This window comes from Typopeltis vanoorti, chromosome 6 (assembly GCF_054136105.1).
Source record: "Typopeltis vanoorti isolate ZY-2024b chromosome 6, IOZ_Tvanoo_1.0, whole genome shotgun sequence".
Lineage (NCBI taxonomy): Eukaryota > Metazoa > Arthropoda > Arachnida > Uropygi > Thelyphonidae > Typopeltis > Typopeltis vanoorti.
Genome location: NC_143554.1, coordinates 92530719 through 92553616, shown reverse-complemented (window position 1 = coordinate 92553616; position 22898 = coordinate 92530719). Strand labels below are relative to the sequence as shown.

At 35.6% G+C, this 22898-nt stretch overlaps 1 protein-coding gene across 1 annotated transcript in view; it reads right to left on the bottom strand.

Moving 5' to 3' along the window:
• Nucleotides 1-22898, bottom strand: part of LOC150105708 (histidine--tRNA ligase, cytoplasmic-like) — a 190507-nt gene that overhangs the window by 83647 nt on the left and 83962 nt on the right. Inside the window, exons 6-7 of the mRNA XM_090394308.1 lie at nt 7788-7886; nt 226-319 (exon numbers count right to left, since the gene is read on the bottom strand). Coding sequence (XP_090250434.1) covers nt 226-319; nt 7788-7886 — 193 coding nt within the window. The remainder of the gene's footprint in view (nt 1-225; nt 320-7787; nt 7887-22898) is intronic.

The window sequence follows — 22898 nt, the reverse complement described above, 5'->3', positions numbered from 1 at the left end:
TCTGGATGCTTTTCAACTAAACTGACTTAAAAGCATTCCTCCACCTTTCTCCAGTCTAACTTAGCTTTGGTTAAAAGGTCTAGTTTTTTTTTTTTTTTTACATTTTGATGCGATTCAAATCTAGGTCTTCCCAGTCACAGCAAAAGCAGTTCTTCTAACCATATCATACAGACATTAACGTTATGTACTTTAATGCATTACAAATAGCTAAAGCTAAAAACTCACCATTTTTTCTGACAAAGATTCCAATTTCATCTGCAACCTCTGAGGTAAGTCCCTTTTCATTCACCATTTCTAGTTTAATATCTTCCCATAGTGACTATTTAAAAAATAGAATAACTCTGTATTAAAATAGTGCAATTTTGTGTGTGGAATTATATATATATATATATTCTTGTAGGATAAGCTTATACATTGGTTAAACACAGCTTTTAATTTTTCAGGAAATGACAATGTACACTAGAATATTAATTATAAAAAACTTTAATTAATACTTTCCTATATTTTGGCAATGTTACATTGCCATTATCAGGGATCACAAAAAAAATGATGTGTGTGTGTGTGTGTGTATGCATGCAGACACTTCTTCTTTTCAGCCTTTTTCTGTCCACTACTGGATGAAGGCATCCTCCAGTTCCTTCCACCTTTCTCTGTTCTTGGCAAGGGTTGACCAATTTTTCCTAACAAAATTTGACAATCATCACTCTACCTTCTTTTAGAAGGTCCGCAGCCTCATTTCCCTTCTTTTGGAATCCAGTTTGTTGGTACGATTGTCCATCACTCATCTCTTCTTGATAGATATCCAGCTCATTTCCATTTTAGTTGCTTGTGGTGAAGAATGATGTCAGTGATACGAGTCTGGCTTCTTATTCAGGTGTTTCGCTTATCTTTTAATGTGATGCTTAGCATCAACCTCTCCATTTTTTTCTGAGTTGTTGCTAGTTTATTTGCCAGTGCTTTTGTTAGAGACCTAGTTTCACAACCATATGTGATGACTGGAAGTATACACTGGTTAAATGTCTTCCTTTTTAAACAGAGTGGGACATCATTGTTTTAAAAAATACTTTTCAATTTTCTGAATGCACTCTCCAGGCAAGTTGAACTCTTCTATTTATTTCCTTTTGGAGTCCACAGTTTAGATCAATGAGATGACCAAAGAATGTATACGAAGAGACTCTTTCCAAGAAATTGTTTTCTATTATTATGTTTCTGGTGTTACAAAATGATTAAACGCGATTTTAGTTTTTTCCTCTGTTTATTTTAGGCCAACTTTTCTGCTTTCATGATATAGGTCTTCTATCGTTATATTAAGGTCTTCAGGTATGACATCATCTGCATATCTTAGGTGTGTTAAGTTTCTGATATTAATTTTTATACCAAGGTTTGTCCAGTTTATATTATTAAATATTTCTTGAAAGACTGCTGGGCACCTTTTTTCTATTGATAATTTATTGCTACTCGTGTGAAGTTGGATTGTTGCTGTTGCAGCATGGTATATTTCCTGGAGGAGGTCCATATATTCTCCAGGAACTCCCTGATTTTAGAGTGCTTTGATTATTGCATTAGTTTTGATGGAATGGAATCAAATGCTTTTTCATAATCAATAAAGGCTAAACAGAGAGGCAATTACTCTTTCTTCTGCATTTTCTATTATTTGTTTTACTGCACGAATATGATCAAATGTGTTAAAGCCTTTAAGGAATCCTGCTTGTTTTGCAGGCTGATTTGAGTTCTAGAAGAAACAGGCATTAACCTGTTTGTTATTACTGTTGTGAGAATTTTGTACAGAGAGAGAATACTAATTGGTCTATAGTTCTTTACTACTCATCATCATCATCAAATTCCTGACATGTACCCTCAAGGGGTGTACAGGATATCATAGTACTACATGAAAAATTTACATCATTACTAACTTCCTATCTACAATTTTCCTCCAAATCAGTCTGTTACTTGTCAAGACACCAACATTATCAGATCTTATATTTTTATTGTCTAAGGCACTTTGTACCATATCAATCCACCTATAACTTGGTCTTCCTCTAGGTCGTTTTCCTGCCAACCTCGCAGAGAACACTTGTTTTGCTAATCTTTCCTCACCTATTCTGTTTAAGTGACCATACCACCTGAGATTAGCTCTGCTAACGGATTCCTGGATGTTGACAATGTCAAGTTCTTTCCTAATATCCTCGTTTTTAATATGATATTGCCATTGATGCCATCTGTTCATGCCTCTAATCTTTCTCAGGATTCCCATATCTGCAGTCTCTAGTCTTTGGTCAAGTGTTTTACTTCTGACCCAGCTCTCAGATCCATAAATTAAAACTGGTTTGAACACTGTCTTGTATACAACTAATTTAGTGTTCCGACTAATTTCTCTCTTATTCCATATGAGTTTATTCAATTGACTTCCTACCATACCAGATTTGTTGATTCTGTTGTCTATTTCCATATCTAATTTACCATCTTCAGTAAAAATCATGCCTAAGTATGATTTTTACTGAAGATGGTCAATTAGATATGAAATGTTTTACTTGTTCCACAGGTTCCCCGTTCACAACACAGTTGACATTTTCAACAATTCTACCTATTTTCATTGTCTTTGTCTTTTTAATGCAGACCTTCATACCATATCTACAACAGTTATTCAATTTAGTCAGGGAATCTTGCAAACTTGTAGTGGATTTATTTAGAAGTATTACATCGTCCGCAGAAAGCAAAGAGCTGACATTAACATCTCCAATTTTGATATCAGGTTTAATACCACTCCCCTTCATAATGTGATCCATATAGATAATGAGTAACAGAGGGGATAATGTATATCCTTGTCTCACACCAGATTTAACATTAAACCATCTTCCTGTACTTACTTCAATTCTAACTGCTGACTTACAACTCAAATAAAGACTAAGTATTGCTTGATATAATGCCCCCATTGACACCATATAACTGTAGTGTATTAAATAGCTTCTCTCTCTTGGCACCTTGTCATATGCCTTTTCCAGATCGACAAAACTTAAATACAGATCTTTGTTATATTCCCATGCTTTCTCAACTATTTGTCGTAAAGTGAAGATCTGATCCTGACAGCCTCTATTTGGCCTGAATCCAGTTGTTCTTCACCAAGCTTTTCCTCCACAACTCTTCTCAACCGTTTCTCAAGTATACTTGCATATATCTTACCAGGAACACTCAGTAGGGATATACCTCTGTAATTGTCACATTCAGTTTTATTTCCCTTTTTATATATGGGTACTATGAGAGCTCTACTCCAATCATCGGGAATTCGTCCCTCTGTCCAGGCTTTCTGAACAATGCAGTGCAGCCACTGTAATACTTTTATACCACCATACTTCAGCATTTTTGGTCGAATATCATCTACTCCTGCTGCCTTTCCACATTTCAAGCCTTTGATGGCTTTTTCTACTTCAAGTATGGATATGTATTCCTGACTGTATGTCCGTTGAGTGTGTTTTACCACTGTGCTATCATTGCTTGTTTCATTTAGCAGTTTTTCAAAGTAATTACTCCATGCTTCAAGGATATCTTTTTCTCCTGTTTTCATGTCACCTTTATCATCTCTAACTCCTTTTACAGCACTCTTTCCTCCATATCTAAGCTTCTTCAACAACCTCCAGAATATCTTACCACCTTCTTGATATTTATTTTCTAAGTTCTTGCCAAAATCCTCCCATGACTTTTGTTTAGCTAGTTTTACACAGTGTTTAGCTTTCTTACATTTGTCTCTGTATTCTCTAAGAGCAAAAGCTGACTTATTTGCCAGGAACTTTTGATATGCTTTCTTCTTTTCCTTCACTGGCTCTTTAACTTCCACCATATGTCCACCATACAGTTCCGATTTTTCTCCTTGCAGACAACCTCACGACATGCCTCTCTGGCTGAATCAATCAGGGTTTTCTTCAAGGCTTGCCACTGAATCTCCAAGGTTTGGTTCCTTTTCTCAAACTCTTTCATTTTTTTTTCAATAATCTTTTGTGTATTTTAGTCTACAGTTCACATCTGAGAGCTGCTCAACTTTTATTTGCTTTAAAACTGTCTTATGTTTCTTTTCAATATGAACTTCAATTTTATCCTGCTCAAGACTAAATAGTGATCGCTTCCCATTTCAAATCCTTTGTACACTCTGATGTCCTGCACCAGAGTGTACAGAGGAGAAAACATCACTATCAACGATAACACAGTCAATGAGACTTTTCTTTTTCCTTGCCTCTTCTCTCCATGTGAATTTGTGCACATTTTTATGTTGGAACATAGTGTTAGTAATAACCAGTCCGTGTCCTGAGCAGAAATCCAACAGGTATTTGCCATCATTATTAGCTACTTCTTTGTCTCCTTTTTTAAATAACAGTATCAGAGTAGCATTTTTCCAGTTTTCTGGTATCTTCTCCTTGGGCATAGAGTCCTAAATAGTGCTCCTAGTGGACTAAATTGGATTGTCTTGGCCTTTGGGCTGATGTTTTTAAAACTTATGCTTCCCAGATTTGGAGCAGTCTCATGCAGCTAAATTTGTTGAGGTTTGCAAAGTTTTTTAAGGCTAAGACAGATTCAATGAATCTGCCTTAGCAGATTAGTCTTTCATGCATGTATTTGCTGGGGCATAATAGAGTGGCCTTCTTCAAGCATATCCTGTGACAGGTGTCCAAAGCATGGTCAGCAAGTCCTTGTGTTCAGATATTGGCTGTAGTAGGACAGTTTACAACTACAAGGGACCTGATATACTCCTGGCAGAGCTAGGGGATGTGTCTGGTCTTTGGTGGAGCAGATAAGAAATGCTAATTTGTTATGTGGTCTGTAACTGGTTAGAAGGTCATATTTCCTTAGGATTTTTGTTAATTTTTCGGATGTACCCTGGATACATGGAATGGTGAAAGATTTTGAGTAATTTCTGCTTTGAAGGGGAGGGGGTTTGCTGCTACATGGTTTTATTATTTTTTTGGATTTTTGGGGGTTGTACAAATTATAACACAAAATTACTCTGTAGAGTGCTGTACTTAATAAATAAAGAAACAAGAGTTTAGACTGTTTCTGTGCAATTACCAGCAAAATGATCATCTGAAAACACATGGAGCAAGAGCAATTCTTCAAAATATTTATTAATATTTATCTGCTTTATTAATTATACAATTCATCAGAAGAGGCAGGATAATCAACAACAAATTCTTTAAATTCAGGAACTGCAACAATGCATTTTGATGATGGCTCACCACATGCATGACTTGTGGAAGAAAGTGTAGTGTCATCTTCAGGTGGTTAGGTGACAGCAGGAGTAAGGTTATTTAAAAAATGTGTACATTGATTCCAACTTAGTCTATACAGTTTGTCTTTTCGTTTCTCTGTACCAAGTAATTATACCTTGCATAGTTCTGTTCACTTTGCTAAATTTCTCCATGTTGGGGTCCATTTCCTCAAATAACTGAACTGCATTATTAACAAAGGCAAATACTTCTGTCAATTTTTCACTGTAAAGTTTTTTTGAGCTCAGCTTGTTGTTCTGGTATTTTTCTTTTCATTACATCATTGTCAAACTCCAACTCCTTAGCTAGCAGCTCAATCTTATCACCAATCTCTTGTAATCTCTTGAATCCTGTGAATATACATTGCTTGGAAAGAAGTCATTAGACACCCCCCCCCTCCGTGAGCAAAGTGCCTTGTATCACATAATTTGTCACGTGTTTGTAGCTGATATAAATTGGACAAATGTGATGCTACCAAGTCAGTGCAACTGTGCCCAAGTGAAATAGCTGCAAGAAGGGAACTGATGGAGATTGATAATAGCATGTCATGTTGCAGGCCTATCTGTTTGGCAAACTGGACCATCCCAGTTCAACAATCAGTGATACCATACTGAGATGGATATGTGCAGGGAGTCAACTGTAAGTTCTAGGTGTTGGACAACCCACCACACTCACTGAACATGACCATAGGATACTATGTAAAAACCACCATTAGTTGGCAACACATTGAATGTGGAATTCTGAGCATTGACTGGAACATGAATCTGCACAAAAACATTCAAAGCTGATGCTCGCAACATGCATTTTTTCATTGTATGACCACAATATGAAAGTTCCACATTACCTGAACAAACATGCATCATCATCATCTTCAGTGGTGCAAAGAGTGGGACATGGAAGCTTGGAAAGCAGTGTATGGAGAAACAAATCAAGCTACAATCTCTACCATGCAGATGGACAGATGTGGGTGTGGTAGATGCCTAGTGAACATTTCTTATCAGAGTGCATAACCTCAACTATGAAATTCGGAGGTGGCAGTGTGATGGTATGATCCTGATTTTCCTGGTTTGGCCTCTGACCTCTATAGGGCCACAAACATTGAACTCCAAGAGGTTTCTGGACAATGCAATGCTTCCTACTTTATCACATTTCTATGGACCTGACTATTGTCTCTTTCAGCAAGACGATGCATCATGTCATAAAGCTGCTGCTGCTGTAACTACATGGTTTGTGGACATGAATGCAACCATACTTGACTAGCCTCCACAGAGCCCTGATCTCAACCCTATCGAACATTTGTGGGATGAACTGGAGGGTCAGGTGAGGTCAAGGGACATCCACCCCACAAAGTCCAAGACCTCATTTCATGCTGACAGGAACAATGGTCCAAAATTCCCATTGATCACTATCATATGCTTGTGGATAGTATGTCCTATACTACAATCATCACAGTGTCTTATATCTTATTAAGGTGGGTGCCATTGCTGTTTGTCCTTCACTGACTTCTTTCTAATTGGTGTTTCTTTCAAACACCATTCAAATACCATTTTACTGTGACCCTACGCCATGCACTCTACATTCTTTGTACAATGTGAGATACTATATTTTTTCCAAATGTCTTTGAGGGTGTTCTCACTCTATCAATCAATAGCTTAAGCAAATGTTTCTTAAATAATATGCCTTGAAGGCAGCAATAACATCCGTGTACAAAGTTACACATTCAGCAAACATGTTAACAAGATGGCAGTTGTAAGCACAAGTGGTCGTAAGTCACATATATATCACAAGATGAGGACTGACTGTACTAGGGCAATTTGATGTGAAGTGATCTGTCTTGATATACAAGTAGTCAATCATAGTATTACTTTACATGCTTACACTTAGGTAAAAGATAAAAACAAGAATATTCGTTCTTGCTAAGTAGAATTTGTTAACTAGTGTAATTAATTACAGTATCACCATTTTCACATGGATTTTCATTTTTTTAAATCTTGGTCACCAAGATAAAAGACTGGAATCCTATTTGAGAAGATAAACATACATAATAATAATTATACAGGAGAATCATAGTGATGTCATTCATTATCACAGCAGCTGGATGCTTAACATTTTTTGGCTTATGTAACTAAGACTATTTATTGCTGTTTGTAACAATTTTGTACCATTCTAAATCACTTAATTTCTTCCACTAAATATGATAGAAAAAAAGATCGCATATACCACATTTCAGTAAAATACATCCAGCAAGATTATACCTATATTGACTCAGAAATTAAAAAATAATAATAAATTTTTCATAAAATGTTGTTGCTGCAATGAAAAACAGTATTAAATTTTAAAAGTTACACAAATGTAAGCTAATTATTAGATTTAAAAATAGTCTGAAATGGTTGAAAGGATGTTTGGAACTTTTTGGCAATACCACTCTATGCAACTACACAAGAACAACAACATTTCTATACAGAAATAACAAAAATTATTATATAATATGCAGCACTCATACTCAGAATAAATATATAAGAAATCGAAATTTACCTTGTCTAATTTATCAACAGATGAACAGATAGTGCGAAATTTATCTGGAGGAACACCACACACCTCAAATATTCCATCTAATATCTGCCGATGGTTAACCTAAAAAATTATTTTGTATTTATATCTGATTCATTCTGATAACAGTATAATGAAAATAAGACAGAAAATAAATACTTAATTTTTTTGGACTCCTCTGACATAAACTAGGTTACCTTTCCAACTCTCTGAGCAAGAATTGTTTTCTTTTATTTACTAGATTCGTTAAAAATGATCATATTAGAGGTTTAGTGGAGTATTAACAGCACTGAGAAAGGATTAAAAATTGAATTCTTCCAATATTACATCTTAGTCACTGAGACATCTTCAGGGAGTAGAAACTAACACTTATAATGCACACACAAAGGCAACACAATACTAAATGAAACAAATGGTGTTTTACAAAAGGTTGTAAAACACCATTTGTTTTACAACCTTTTACAAATTTACAACCTAGGCCTCATATAAACACTTAAGTGTTTGTATGAGGCCTAAGTTGTAAATTAGGATTTCTGAGGATTTATGTTTCCTGGGAAATTTCTTGCATCAGCATTTAATTAAATTTGGCTGATTTCTGAAGACAACTGCAGAATTCCAAAAACAGCCTTTCATTTCTAAATTTACTATGAAAAGATCCTAATGAGTGGTCCAATGCATGGTCCACAAGACCATAGTTGTGACTACAAATGTATTTTTCTGTCTTCACGACTGAGGTTGTGAACACAAATTTCATATTTTGTGAGATGGAATAAATAAATATAACCACAGATTGACAGCACGTCAGATTTCATAAGCTTCCTAGGTCAGTTTAAAGGATCTGACTTTTTTCTACACTGGTACAACCCTCAGCTACTCAAACCATTCAATAAACCATCACCTGAAGAATAGCAGGTTGTAGACAATTATGAATGAATAGAGAGATAAATGACTTGTAGTAAGAATACTGGATAGAAAACATATTGGGTTGTCAGTTGTCAGACAATTATGAATGAGTAGAGAGATAAATGACTTGTAGTAAGAATACTGGATAGAAAACAGATATTGGGTTGTCAGATATCATAACACCAATGCTGCACTATCAACCATTATGCTATGAATTAATAAAAAAGCAGTTTGTTAAGATGTTGGTATAGTGATGAGAATTGGTTTTATTAAAATAACAGAAAAACACTACTAGTTTCATAAGTTGTTTGACTTACTTGGACTCATACATCATCAGGAGAAAATATCTTATATGAACTGATTAAAAAATAGACGGTAACATTACACAAAAAAAAAAAAAAAATGATGAACTTTAATAGTCTAATTCATATAACAGAGTGAAAACAGTTGAATTAAACAATGCACAAGCAATGGAACAAAAGCTAGTTAATGCTGTCACATTCTATGGCATAATGCATGTCATAATCCAGATATATCATAGTGGTGATTTTTAATAAATTTAATGCAGACCAAACTTGGTGTCAATCAAGCCTTGGTTTTTATTCCAGTGTTTGAGAGTATGGAGCATTTCTGATGCTTCCCTTAAAGTTTCTTATATAACAGTTATGATCAACGTATGGCATTTCTGTAATTTCGCTATAATTTTTCAGGGCTTGTGTTGGTTCTTCTGAAAAGCTAATCCCAATTTATGTTTTCTTTGACATCTTTTATGTGTTCTGACATACACATCCCTCCAGAATGTTCCATTTGACCTACATAGCAAGAGCAGTGAATTTTATATATTACAGGTTTTATGGGTGGATGTGGAAGCTTCAGAGGATGCAAAAGCCTAGAAATCTTGTACAGTAGAACAGAAACCACTTTAACATCATAATTACAAAGCACTGCTGTGATTCTGTCCATTACATTCTGAATGTAGGATAAAGCAATTACATTTCTGAACTCTTGCTTGCATGGTGGAAAGAAACTTTCGATTAATTGTCCTCAGTTTGTATCCATTAAGGGGAGAAGGTATGTTTAAGATAACTTAGTTCTTTGTTCCATGGTACTGGAGATGTAGAATCTGTTTCATAATGTTTAGATTATGCCTATCTTCTATAATGAATGGTGGTGTGAAACAGCATATAGGAATCTCATAGTGGTGATTGGCTTTCTGTGCATTAAGAAATTAAGCCCTTTTTCTTCAGATACTTCCAGACAGAGGACAATTTTCTATGGTTCTCAAGAGTGAATTTTGTTTGGGCACAAGCTGTTAAGGTAAATTTTGAAATGCTCTAATTCTTTGGACATTCCTGACCAAATGAATATGTGATCGACACATGACAGTCAGGTTCATCTTTTTTTTTGCTTTCTTTTTCTATGATACTTTTCAATAGCTTTCTTCTCAAAGTTCTTCATAAAAGGGTTCACTAGGACTGGTGAACCCTTTTATAACAATCTTGGAATTTGAAGAACATGCTTTCCATGCAATGTTTGAATAATCTAGCTGTGCCTGGAGGAAAAAACTCTTAAGAATGGTCAACATATCATTCCTAGGGAACACTGGTGAACAAGCTGACAATGTCAAAACTTGCTAGGATGTCTGAAGGTTCTGTTCTTAAATCTTTTACCCTTTCAGTAAAGTGTAAGCTATTCTTTACATAAGATTCTGTTTTTTTGTATATGTGGAATCACCAGACTAGAGAGATATTTCACTAAGTTGGAGGTGAGAAAGTCTAGCATCTATGATGAGATGTAAAGGGACTTCCAGCTTGTGGATTTTCAGAGTCTCATAAATTCTTGGGACTAAAGGATGTTTTGATGTTAGATTTCTTCAGTTCCTCTGGCCAATTCACCAACTTTTTAACTAAATCATTGGTTTTGTTATGTGTGTGTACTACATGAGATTCCAGTCTAAAAATAATCTAATAATTAGAAGTTCATGATGAATCTTTATGGTCTAAGGTTAAAAGACTAGACATGTCATGCATTAAACAAAAGACCTTCATAAGTAGACTGACTTTCATAATACAATAGGGATAATTATATAATGCCAAAGTTCACCAGATTCAAATACATTTGATTCTGTCAAAGCATGCAAGTTTACAAATGAACAAAAATGGTTCTGTTGAAAGAAGTGCCGAAACAAGGTTAAAACTGTCAAAAATTGATTATGGTACATTCTTCCTTCATTTGGAATTAGCAACATCGCTGTCAGCTGAATTATGGAACACTGTAGACAGCCAGACAACATACAACAAAGGAATATTGTTTGTTTGTTTGTTTTTTTAATAGAAAGAAAGATAATTTAAAGGTTTAACTGTCCACATGAAAAAGAAAAATATACAAGACATCTAGAACACTCAAAGATCATAATCAACTAGTCTTCTCACATAGAAAGAAATCTTATCTAAAGGTTCCAACTTTGCTTTGAACTCTCAGTAATATTCAAAAACAGACCTCATAGAAGAAAACATAGAAAAGAGATTATACCAACTTCTGGGAAATTCTGCTAATCTTATTGGCATTCAAAACTGATTCCCTTTTGATGAGAGCTAAATTACCACTTTGAAATATTCCTAAATGAAAATTATGGGCTCTTAAAGAACTACAACACAACAAAAACATTGTTATCATCAGAGCATACAAAGGTAATGTGAAGTGGCCATGAACTCAGAGGAGTATATAACAAAAATGAATATCCTATTAGAAGATACCAACATTCACACAGCTTTAGACTGGGATCCCCATATAGCACACACAACAAAACTAATGATTTAGTCAATAAAGTTAGTGAACTGGCTTGAAGAATTCTAACATCAAAACATCATATCCTTTAGTCCCATGAATTTATGGAACCTACATAATGACCACATTGGATGTAGGAAAAAATCTTGGACAAGGGAAGCAATCCATGCCCTTAAATAAACCTTTTAAAAATTCAGGTAATTTTGAGCTTGTTTTAAGCTACCTCATCATGGCAGAGCAATGATACTGGATGGAGCAAGTAAAGCATGTTGGTGGTGTGTATATAACTTTACTGATCTGCATAAAGCCTTTAATTCTATTTGGCAGGATGCCTTCTGGAAAATTCTAAAGCATTACAAATCAGATAACAGAATAATACAACTGACTGAATCCCTGTACTCATCTTTTGAAATGATGGTTAAAATCAAGAGGAAATATAACACGTCCTAACTGAAAGGAAGTGTTATATTTCCTCTTGATTTTAACCATCATTTCAAAAGATGAGTGCATTGAGTGCAATAGGAATGCAAATTATCACTAATGTTCTTTAACCATTCTAAAGTTAACTTTGCTGATGATCTCCTAGCAAAAAAACAAATCTGGTCTATAGGAAATCACCACAGAGTTAGATCATACTCTTAAAAAGTATGGCTTAATCATTTTTATTTATTTATTTATATATTTTTTTTTTATTATCCCATGGTATTATTACACCAGATCATAGCGGTCAAGTTCATGTATTTTATACAGCACCTTTTCTGGGTTGTTATAGAGTTCACATTTGGAAATATTCATAGAGTTTAGCAAATGCATTGGTGATGCTTCCTCGATGTTACAGATTTTGTAGGTGGGGAAGACTTTTATGCCATTGCTATGCTTGATTGGTCTTGTGTGGCCGGTCTTGAGGTGAGAGATCATGGTAGTGGCACTGTGATTAAACTTGGAGTTGATGGTAGCCTCCTGGATTTTCTGCTGAGTACCAGTGGTGAGTCATGTCCTGAAGAATTGTTCTTTTTGGGTGGTTTTAAAAAGATCGAAAGCTGTGGTATCACTTGATGTTGCGGCCATTTTTGCTACCTCATCTGCAGTTTAGTTTCCCCTTTAATCCCACATGGGATGGGATCCATTGGAAGATTATTTCGGAATCCTTATGTAGTTTGCTTATGTTTTTTGCTATGTCTCTAAAGTATTTCTTGATGGCTAGTGTAGCAGTTCTTATTAGCTTGAAGGGCTGCTAAGGAGTCTGTGAAAAATATAAACTTCTTTGAGTTTTGTTTGTCTAAATATTGCAGTGCTATGTTAATGGCTATTAATTCTGCATGGTATGAGTTGTATCTAATACTGTTAGTTGTTTTTAGTTCTATATCATGAGAACCATAGATGAGTATGCCACTCCCAGAATTGCCATTTGGATTTTTGGAGCCATCTGTGTAGATCTTTATTGAGTCAGGTCCATATTCCATTATTTTTGAAAGGGCTAATGATCTCAAGATTTCAGGGTTTTCTAGGCTTTTTTTCTCATGTTTCCCTATTTCAGAGTTGATAAACTATATTTCTCCTGTCTTGATTTGGAGGAAATGCTGGGTAGTCGGCTATTTTATTTGGACAATCCAAGGGAATATTATTTTCTATGATTTCATGCATTATTGATTTTTTCTTTATTCTGTTTGTTGGTTTCCAGTTTTTAAAAAGTTCACTTGTTCTATGATGTGCAAGGTTGGCTCTTTTTTCTATAAATTTGTGGAAATCTTAATTTTCAAGAAAATTAAGATTTTCTTGATTTTCTTGAAAATTAAAAACAATGACAAAATTTCTATGCTTCTGGATAAGAAAGAAATGCTGTAGCAGAAACTGAAAAAATCTTACTCAAAGGTAAATTTAGAGATGTTTATCAGTTCAAATACCTAGGCAATATCTTTAATAAAGAAGAAAGATCAAGACAGGGGATATTAGAACAAAAAATTGCAAAAGCAACACCAGTCATAAGGGACGGACGAGGAACAGGTGTCCTCCCAATCCTTGACTGTCCCTTAGGACTGGTTGAGCCATCCTAGTGAAGGAATAAGCACGTATTTTATGACTGTAGATCTGTGTGTGTTCACGGGAGAGTTCCCTGTTCTGAGGAACGAAAAACCCGAGACCGGCTAACTCACCTTTACTCAAAAGAGACCAGATAATGGTTCCTCACGTTATGGATGGAAATCGAATCCAGGTGTCTTTCTGACCAAAGGCCTTCGTCTATACCGAATGAGCTACGGAGACTTCTCTAAAAATTAAAACCACTATAGTCAGATCACAAACAAATAGATGGTCTTATCAGACAAATGTGTTAATTCAATATCCTTTCTTTTAGTGTTACACGGTGATCAGCATTCATTTTTGAAATTATGGATTCTATAACCGTGTTAAAATAACTCTTTTTATTATCCCGACGTTTCGATCTTCATATCAAGATCATCATCTGGAGCATACATAAATATACAAGACAAGCTGCGTTACATTTCGAACCGTAAGCTAGAAAAACAATGTGATCACATGCTACTCACTGGCATGACCTCTAGTGAAAAAATAAAAAATAAAAAATTACTTCAAGCTAGATTTAATTTATGATTACATGAATAAACATTCTTGCTTACAGATGGTTATCCTTCCAGTAACAGTGATGTCCTATTTCTATTATTACAATTGTTATTTTTGATTTTAAAAAAAAAAAAAATATATATATACAGGGTGTTCGGGATAAATTTGACATATTTATAATTAATTATATTTTTCCGTAAGTTACATGTATTAACACACACTTCTCTTCATTTAAAAGTTTGGACCCTTCTTCATTCATATACAAGATGTCAGAAAGGATGGATAGCTGGAACCCACCTGAATCATGGAAGAGAATAACTTGTATCATGATGATTTGTGCCTGCCATCAAAATAAGGATATTACGACTGCTGCCCAATGCTCCCTGAATACAGTAAAAACAATCAGGCATGAACTAGAGACTTGCAATGGTGAGTACGAGGATGTAGCAAGAAGAAAGATCCCTAGCAGACGATCTGATTGCGTTCGTACAGCAGAATTCCTCACAAATCTGCAGGAACAGGTGTTGAAGAACCCTGGCATTGGAATTCGGGCTTTGTTCGTGGAGTTGCTAACTGTAGTCAAGCCCTGGATAACAAGGGTAGCCAATGGTAGGCCGTATGTATGGCAGCAGGATTCGGCCCCTTGCCACACCTCTGGGAAAAGTCAAAAATGGTTGTCTGAAAATTTCTACGACTTCACCAGTCCAAATGTTTGGCCTCCAAACTCCCCAGACCTTAACCCCATGGATTATTTTGTATGGGGCGCAGTTGAAAAAGACACCAACCGCACTTCCAGTAATACAAAAGCCCAGTTAATGGATAAAATTAAAACAGTTTTTGCGGCCCTTCCCAGGGAGACTGTAGCATCAGCTTGTTCGAGGTTCCGAAGCAGAATTGAAGCTGTGATCGATGCTAATGGTGGTTATTTTGAGTAAATCTTGTTGATAGTATTGTAATTAACTCTGCCTGTAATGTTTTTTGTCAATTCATTAAATTTAATAGATACAAAGAAGATTTTCTTTTTCCTTACGAAACTGTCAAATTTATCCCGAACACCCTGTATATATATAAATTACAACATGAATAAATATTCTTTCTGATAGATTTTTTCTTTAACAGTGATGTCCTATTTTTTAGTATTAAAGTTGTTATTTTAGATTTAGGATCCTGGATTTTCTACAGTCCTGTTTATAGTTGTTCTTAGAGAGGAAGGATTCGTGGGACGAATATATGCCTTCCATATGTATGGAATTTTTAGACCATCATTATTGCTCAGATTGGGGTGGTTGATAATGATCTCACAAAGCTTCCTTAAATTTGCATTCATACCATGTTTTGGTGTGATGTAGACAACTATGCTTTTCCTGTCAATTCTATGTAAGGTGTTCAAGGGCATGATCAGAAAGGCCAGCTTCACCATAATTATTATATTTGATGTGTCGTTTATGTTCTTTTTGTCTGATCAAAATTGTGCATCTTGTTTCTACTATGTATGGTATGTTGCAGGTGCAATAAATATGGTATACTCCAGGGTGGGCCAGCGGAGGGAGTGAGTCTTTGGATGAGTTGAGTAAACTTTTTAATTTTGCAGGAGTTTAAAGGTGGCTTTCAGGTTGTATTTTTGTAGTACTCTGTTTATTTTGTCTGATGTCCCTTTAATGTTGGGGATGGTTATAGTTTTACTGTAGTCTGGTTTGTCTTTGTTTTTTATTGAGGTCTTGTAGAGAATTTTGTTAATAGTGTTTTGGCTGTATCCATTTTTTTGAAAAGTATTGTTGATCACTTTAAATTCGTTTTTCAGTGTCTGTTCACTAGAGAAGATCTTCAGAGCCCTGTTTTTTAGGGTATTGATGACACCGAGTTTTTGTGTTGGATGGTGGTAGGAGTTTATGTGTATATATTGGCCAGTATGTGTCGGTTTCCAGTAAACTGTGAAGGAAAGATTGCCCTAGGGAAGACGTGCGACAAGTGTATCTAGAAACGGCAGTGTGTTAGGTTTTTCAATCTCAGTTGTGAAGTATACGTTTGTGTTGCTTGTTTAGGTGGCCAAGGAATGTATCTAGTGTCTGGCAGCCATGAGATCAGATCGCGAAAACATCGTCAACGTATCTAAGCCAGACTTTGGGTTTTAAAGGGGAGGAACCTAAAGCAAGTTGTTCAAAATGTTCCATATAAACCTCCCACAAAATTAAAAAGCTTACTCAACTCTCCAAAGACCCACTCCCTCCACTGACCTACTCTGGAGTATACCGTATTTACTGCACCTGCAACATACCATTCATAGGAGAAACAGGATGCACAATTTCTATCAGACGAAAAGAACATAAACGATACATCAAATATAATAATTATGGTGAAGCTGGCCTTTCTGATCAAGCCCTTGAACACCTTACATAGAATTGACTGGAAAAGCACTAGTTGTCTACATCACACCAAAACATGGTATGAATGCAAATTTAAGGAAGCTTGTGAGATCAATATCGACCACCCCAATCTGAGCAATAATGATGGTCTAAAAATCCCATACATATGGAAGGCATATATTCATCACATGAATCCTTCCTCTCTAAGAACAACTATAAACAAAATTGTAGAAAATCCAGGATCCTAAATCTAAAATAACAACTTTAATACTAAAAAATAGGACATCACTCTTAAAGAAAAAATCTATAAGAAAGAATGTTTATTCATGTTGTAATTTATATTTTTTTATTTTTATTAATATTTTTTTAAATCAAAAATAAATTGTAATAATAGAAATAGGGCATCACTGTTACTGGAAGGGAAACCATCTGTAAGCAAGAATGTTTATTCATGTAATTTTTTTTTTTTTTTTTCACTAGAGGTCATGCCATTGAGTAGCATGCGATCAAATCATTGTTTCTCTATCTTACGGTTTGAAATGTAATGCAGCTTGTCCTGTATATTTGTGTATGCTCCAGATGATGATCTTGATATGAAGATCGAAATGTCAGGATAATAAAAAGAATTATTAACACAGTTATAGAATCCATAATTTCAAAAATGAATGCTGATCACCATGTAACACTAAAAGAAAGGATTATGATAATTCATGGAGATTCGACCCACAAGCGATGCAATCAATATGGTAAGCTGAAGAATCAGGTTTCTAATTTGATCAATCGACTGGCTTTTTTAAAACGGTGTAGGGACAACAATATCATTCTGAATTGCATCAGGCTAAAAAGAAAATTCACCTCAGCAAAAGTGCAATGAATATACTTCCGCAAGGAGAAAGCACTTCTCAGAGAAGAAATCGAAGCTTCCAGAAAGAACTTAGCCACTACAAAAGGAAAAAATGCAACTTTCAAGCTACGTAAATGCAGATATCTGGATGATTCTGGAAAAGATTACCGACAACACTGTGAACCACATCCTCAAAACGAAGAAAGAAAATCTAATTTCCAAATTCCAAAGGCTAAAAGATTGAAAGAACCAGCAGCCATATTCAAATTTCTCCACAATGAACAATAACCAACCAACCAGAAACAACAGGAGCCACCAATCACCTACAGGTGACAGGAATATAGTTAACCTATCCAACCATGCTTTAAACAAAGAAATCTCGATACTTAACAAAGATTTAAATTATGACATAGCATCCAAATCGATAAACAAACTTGAATTTATTTGTAATATTGAAAGAGGCCTAAGATTCATCCCAAATGACATAGAAGAAAAAATATGTTTAGAAACCGACAACATTTTAAATCATAACAAAACAATAACAAGCAACCTAACTCAACACGAATTAACAGCGATAAAATCACTAAAGTCAAATCCGAACATCTTAATAACCAGAGCAGATAAAGGAAGTGCCACCTTTATCTTAAACCGAACCACTTATGTGGAAAAAATAAATCTGCTGGTCTCAGACAACAACACATACCAATTAGTTAACCATAACCCCACTAACAGAATAAAAAAGAAAACAGAGAATCTACTTAAGTCAAGTACCACATGCCCTGAAGATACGGTCAAAAAACTATTTCCACACTACGCTCGTCCCCCAAGAACTTACGGCTACTGAAAATTCACAAAGAAAACACACCCCTAAGGCCTATTAGTCGAAGGGATTGAGAGCCCGACTTATCACTTAGCCAAAAAATTAGCGGTAACACTCAAAGAGCTGGTAGGTTATTTCCCCTCCTATATCAAAAACACACAACACTTCATAAATATCATCAAATACATTACATTAGAAAAAGATGATCTATTAGTCAGTTCTGACGTCTCTGCCCTCTTTACGAATGTCCCAATCAATGACACAATTCTTCTTTTACAGAACCAATTTCCTCCAGATATCACGGCGCTCTTTGCACATGTATTACGTTCCGATTATTTTGTATGGCAAAACGCTTTCTAGCTACAAAAAGAAGGCACAGCCATGGGCTCGCCATTATCCCCCCCGACTGCTAACTTTTATATGGAACATTTTGAACAACTTGCTTTAGGTTCCTCCCCTTCAAAACCCAAAGTCTGACTTAGATACTTTGACGATAATGAAGGGGATACAAATCCTCTGATGTTTATCTGCCAGTAAGCGAAACTCTAAGAACTAGGACTAAGATTATGAGTTTCATACCGAAAAACTATCGGCAAATCCAAGTGTAAGTAACCACTTGGTAGTACAACACCAAGGCAACTCGTATCAAAGGTGGAGCAAGCTCCCTCTCTATCCTTGATATTTTCTCATAATGTAAAAACACAGCCCCTAGGGGATGTAATACTGTAATTACATTATGAGGAGAGGTCACTACCCAGACCGGTTTCAACCTTTTTTGAGGTCTCATCAGTGAGTAGGTAGACATGGAAGATAACAAGGTTTAAGTGAAAAGAGAACTTACATACCTTCACTATACGAATGCCATAAAGGTGTGCCTGTATATTATAACATAGAATAAAAGCCAAAAGGCTATTTTTCTGGCTAATAATAATGATAGTTTTTCGGTATGAAACTCATAGATCTTAGTCCTAGTTCTTAGAGTTTCGCTTACTGGCAGATAAACATCAAAGGATTTGTATCCCCATCATTATTATTAAGGTTGCCAGAAAAATAGCCTTTTGGCTTTTATTCTATGTTATAATATACAGGCACACCTTTATGGCATTCGTATAGTGAAGGTATGTAAGTTCTTTTCACTTAAACCTTGTTATCTTCCAGGTCTACCTACTTACTGATGAGACCTCAAAAAAAAAAGGTTGAAACCAGTCTGGGTAGTGACCTCTAATCATAATATAATTACAGTATTACATCCCTAGGGCTGTGTTTTTACATTATGAGAAAATATCAAGGATAGTGAGGGAGCTTGCTCCACCTTTGATACGAGTTGCCTTGGTGTTGTACTACCAAGTGGTTACTTACACTTGGATTTGCCGATAGTTTTTCGGTATGAAACTCATAGATCTTAGTCCTAGTTCTTAGAGTTTGGCTTACTGGCAGATAAACATCAAAGGATTTGTATCCCCTTCATTATTATTAAGGTTGCCAGAAAAATAGCCTTTTGGCTTTTATACTTTGACGATGTTTTCGCAATCTGGTCTCATGGCCGCCAGACACTAGACACATTCCTTAGCTACCTAAACAAGTAAAACACAAATGTATACTTCACAACTGAGATTGAAAAACCTAACACACTGCCGTTTCTAGATACACTGGTCACACATCTTCCCTCAGGCAATCTTTCCTTCACAGTTTACCGGAAACCGACACATACTGGCCAATATATACACACAAACTCCTACCACCATCCAACACAAAAACTAGGTGTCATCAATACCCTAATAAACAGGGCTCTGAAGATCTGCTCTAGTGAACAGACACTGAAAAACGAATTTAAAGTGATCAGCAATACTTTTCAAAAAAATGGATACAGCCAAAACACTATTAACAAAATTCTCTACAAGACCTCAATAAAAAACAAAGCCAAACCAGACCACAGTAAAACTATAACCATCCCCTACATTAAAGGGACATCAGACAAAATAAACAGAGTACTACAAAAATACAACCTCAAAGCTACCTTTAAACTCCTGCAAAATTAAAAAGCTTACTCAACTCATCCAAAGACTCACTCCCTCCGCTGGCCCACCCTGGAGTATACTGTATTTATTGCACCTGCAACATACCATACATAGGAGAAACAGGATGCACAATTCTTATCAGAGAAAAAGAACATAAACGACACATCAAATATAATAATTATGGTAAAGCTGGCCTTTCTGATCATGCCCTGAACACCAGTTGTCTACATCACACCAAAACATGGTATGAATGCAAATTTAAGGAAACTTGTGAGACCATTATCAACACCCCAATCTATACAATAATGATGGTCTAAAAATCCCATACATATGGAAGGCATATATTCGTCCCGCAAATCCTTCCTCTCTAAGAACAACTATAAACAGGACTGTAGAAAATCCAGGATCCTAAATCTAAAATAACAACCTTAATACTAAAAAATAGAACATCACTGTTAAAGAAAAAATCTATAAGAAAGAATGTTTATTCATGTTGTAATTTATAATTTTTTCCACCCACTAGAGGTCATGCCAGTGAGTAGCATGTGATCAAATCATTATTTCTCTAGGTTACAGTTTAAAATGTAACGCAGCTTGTCTTGTATATTTTTGTATGCTCCAGATGATGATCTTGATATGAAGATCGAAACGTCGGGATAATAAAAAGAGTTATTTTAACACAGTTGTAGAATCCATAATTTCAAAAATGAATGTTAATTCAGTACTCTGTAAGTGAAACTTCGGTCCTCTTAAAAGAAGACGAAAAGAGGTCGCCAGCATTTGAAATGAGGTACTATAGAAGTCTCCTAGAGATACCATACACTGATCATACCAAAAATTCAGAAGGGAGACACAAACAATCAGTTCTTTTCTTTTGCCAGTCCAAGAGATATCACAAATTCAAAGGAAACTACTGCTGACAATGCTTAATCATATGAACAGATTTAATGGCCTTCCAATGCAAGTCTTTGATAGACTTATTCTAGGCATTTCAAAAAAAAAGTGTAAGATACATTTTGCATGAAGAATTGCAAATGAAAATGCTTTGCGCAAGATGGGTGCTGTGCTTGCTCAGCAGATCAAAAACGCACACACATGAAAATCTATGAACAGTGCTTGGAGTGTTTTAACAAGAATAAAACTGATTTTGTGTGTCGATTTATTACTTGGATTCACCATTACACACCAGAATCCAAACAGCAGTCAAAACAGTGGACAGAAGCTGGTTGTTCAGCACAGAAGACAAAGTCGGTTCCATCAGCAGGAAAGGTCATGGCATCGGTGTTTTAGGATGCTAAAGGCATTTTGTTTATTAATTATCTTGAAAAGGGTAAATCAATAACCAGGGAATATTATTTCAATCTTTTAACCAAACTAGACAAAAAATTCATGAGAAAACACCCGGTTTGCAGAAGAACAAAAATCATCTTTCATCAGGACAATGCACCTTCCAAAAAGTGTTTTGGCAATAGGAAAATTAAGGGATCTGCACTATGAATTGTTGGAACATCCACTCTATTCCCCAGATTTGGCTCCCTCTGACCTCTATCTCTTCCCAAAACTAAAATTCTTCCTCGCTGGTCAAACGTTTTTCTTCAAATCAAGAGGTGATTGCAGCTGTAAAGGGGTATTTTGCAGATCTTACTGAGAACCACTACAGGGACGGGGTAATGGCACTGGAGCATCACCGGAATAAACATATTAGTCTTAAGTGAGATTATGTTGAAAAATAAAAATCATTTTGAAATTATAAATTCGTTTTTTCATTGTTAGGCCAAGAACTTTTCAGACCAACCTTATACATCAGCAAACAAGGAGATCCAGAGTAATCAATATGTCCTTAAAGACAAGATGAGTTCTCATATCTTGTTTAAAAATCTCTAATAGAGTCCATTAAAGGATGATGTATGCAGCACTTAATTAAAGCTGTATAGAAATATAATTAAGAAAGAGAGAGAGAGAGAGAGAGCACCAGGGAGTCAGGCAGGGCCAACTTAAAACGGTAAGCAGGTGATGCATCGTATCAGGGTGCTGAAATGAGTGGAAAAAATAAAAAACACATTTTAATATTAGTGTTTATTAAATGTGGATATGCACTAAATATATTATAATGAATACTGCGACTTTCAGTAACATTTAGCAAAAACTAACATTGAACTGACAGCCATTTTCACATGCCAACAATTCCAGCCTATTCAAATCATTCTGCAAGCACTGCTGCATGTCAGCCACATTCCTAATTACCCTACCCATCTTTGAATCATCAGCAAATAGCTGTATGTTGCCTGTCAAATCCTTACCGATGTCATTAATGCCTAGATTGGATAACAGTGGACCAAGGACTGATCCTTGTGGTAAACCACTGGTTACCACAACCATCCCCTTATCCACACTAATATTTTATAATCCAATCCCATATTCTCCAATTTATGTAACAGTCTTCCACGCTGTATTCTGTCAAAAGCCTTAGCAAAATCCAAAAGTATCATGATGTACCCTTGTCTAGCTCAATGGTAACACTATTATAGAATGTGAACAAGTTCTAAAACATAACCTTACCTTAATAAACCCCATGTTGTTCATTGCAAAGTATATATTCTCTGTCGACCCATTTTGGTATGCCAGTTCTTACTAATTTTTCCAAAATCTTCACCACCACTCCTGAGGTAATGATTGGTCAACCAGTTGGTTGGATACATCGATCTTGGCACCACCCTTGTGCAATGGGATTACCATACATTCTTTCCACTCCTGCTGAATCTTCCCTGCTTTGAGGGTCAA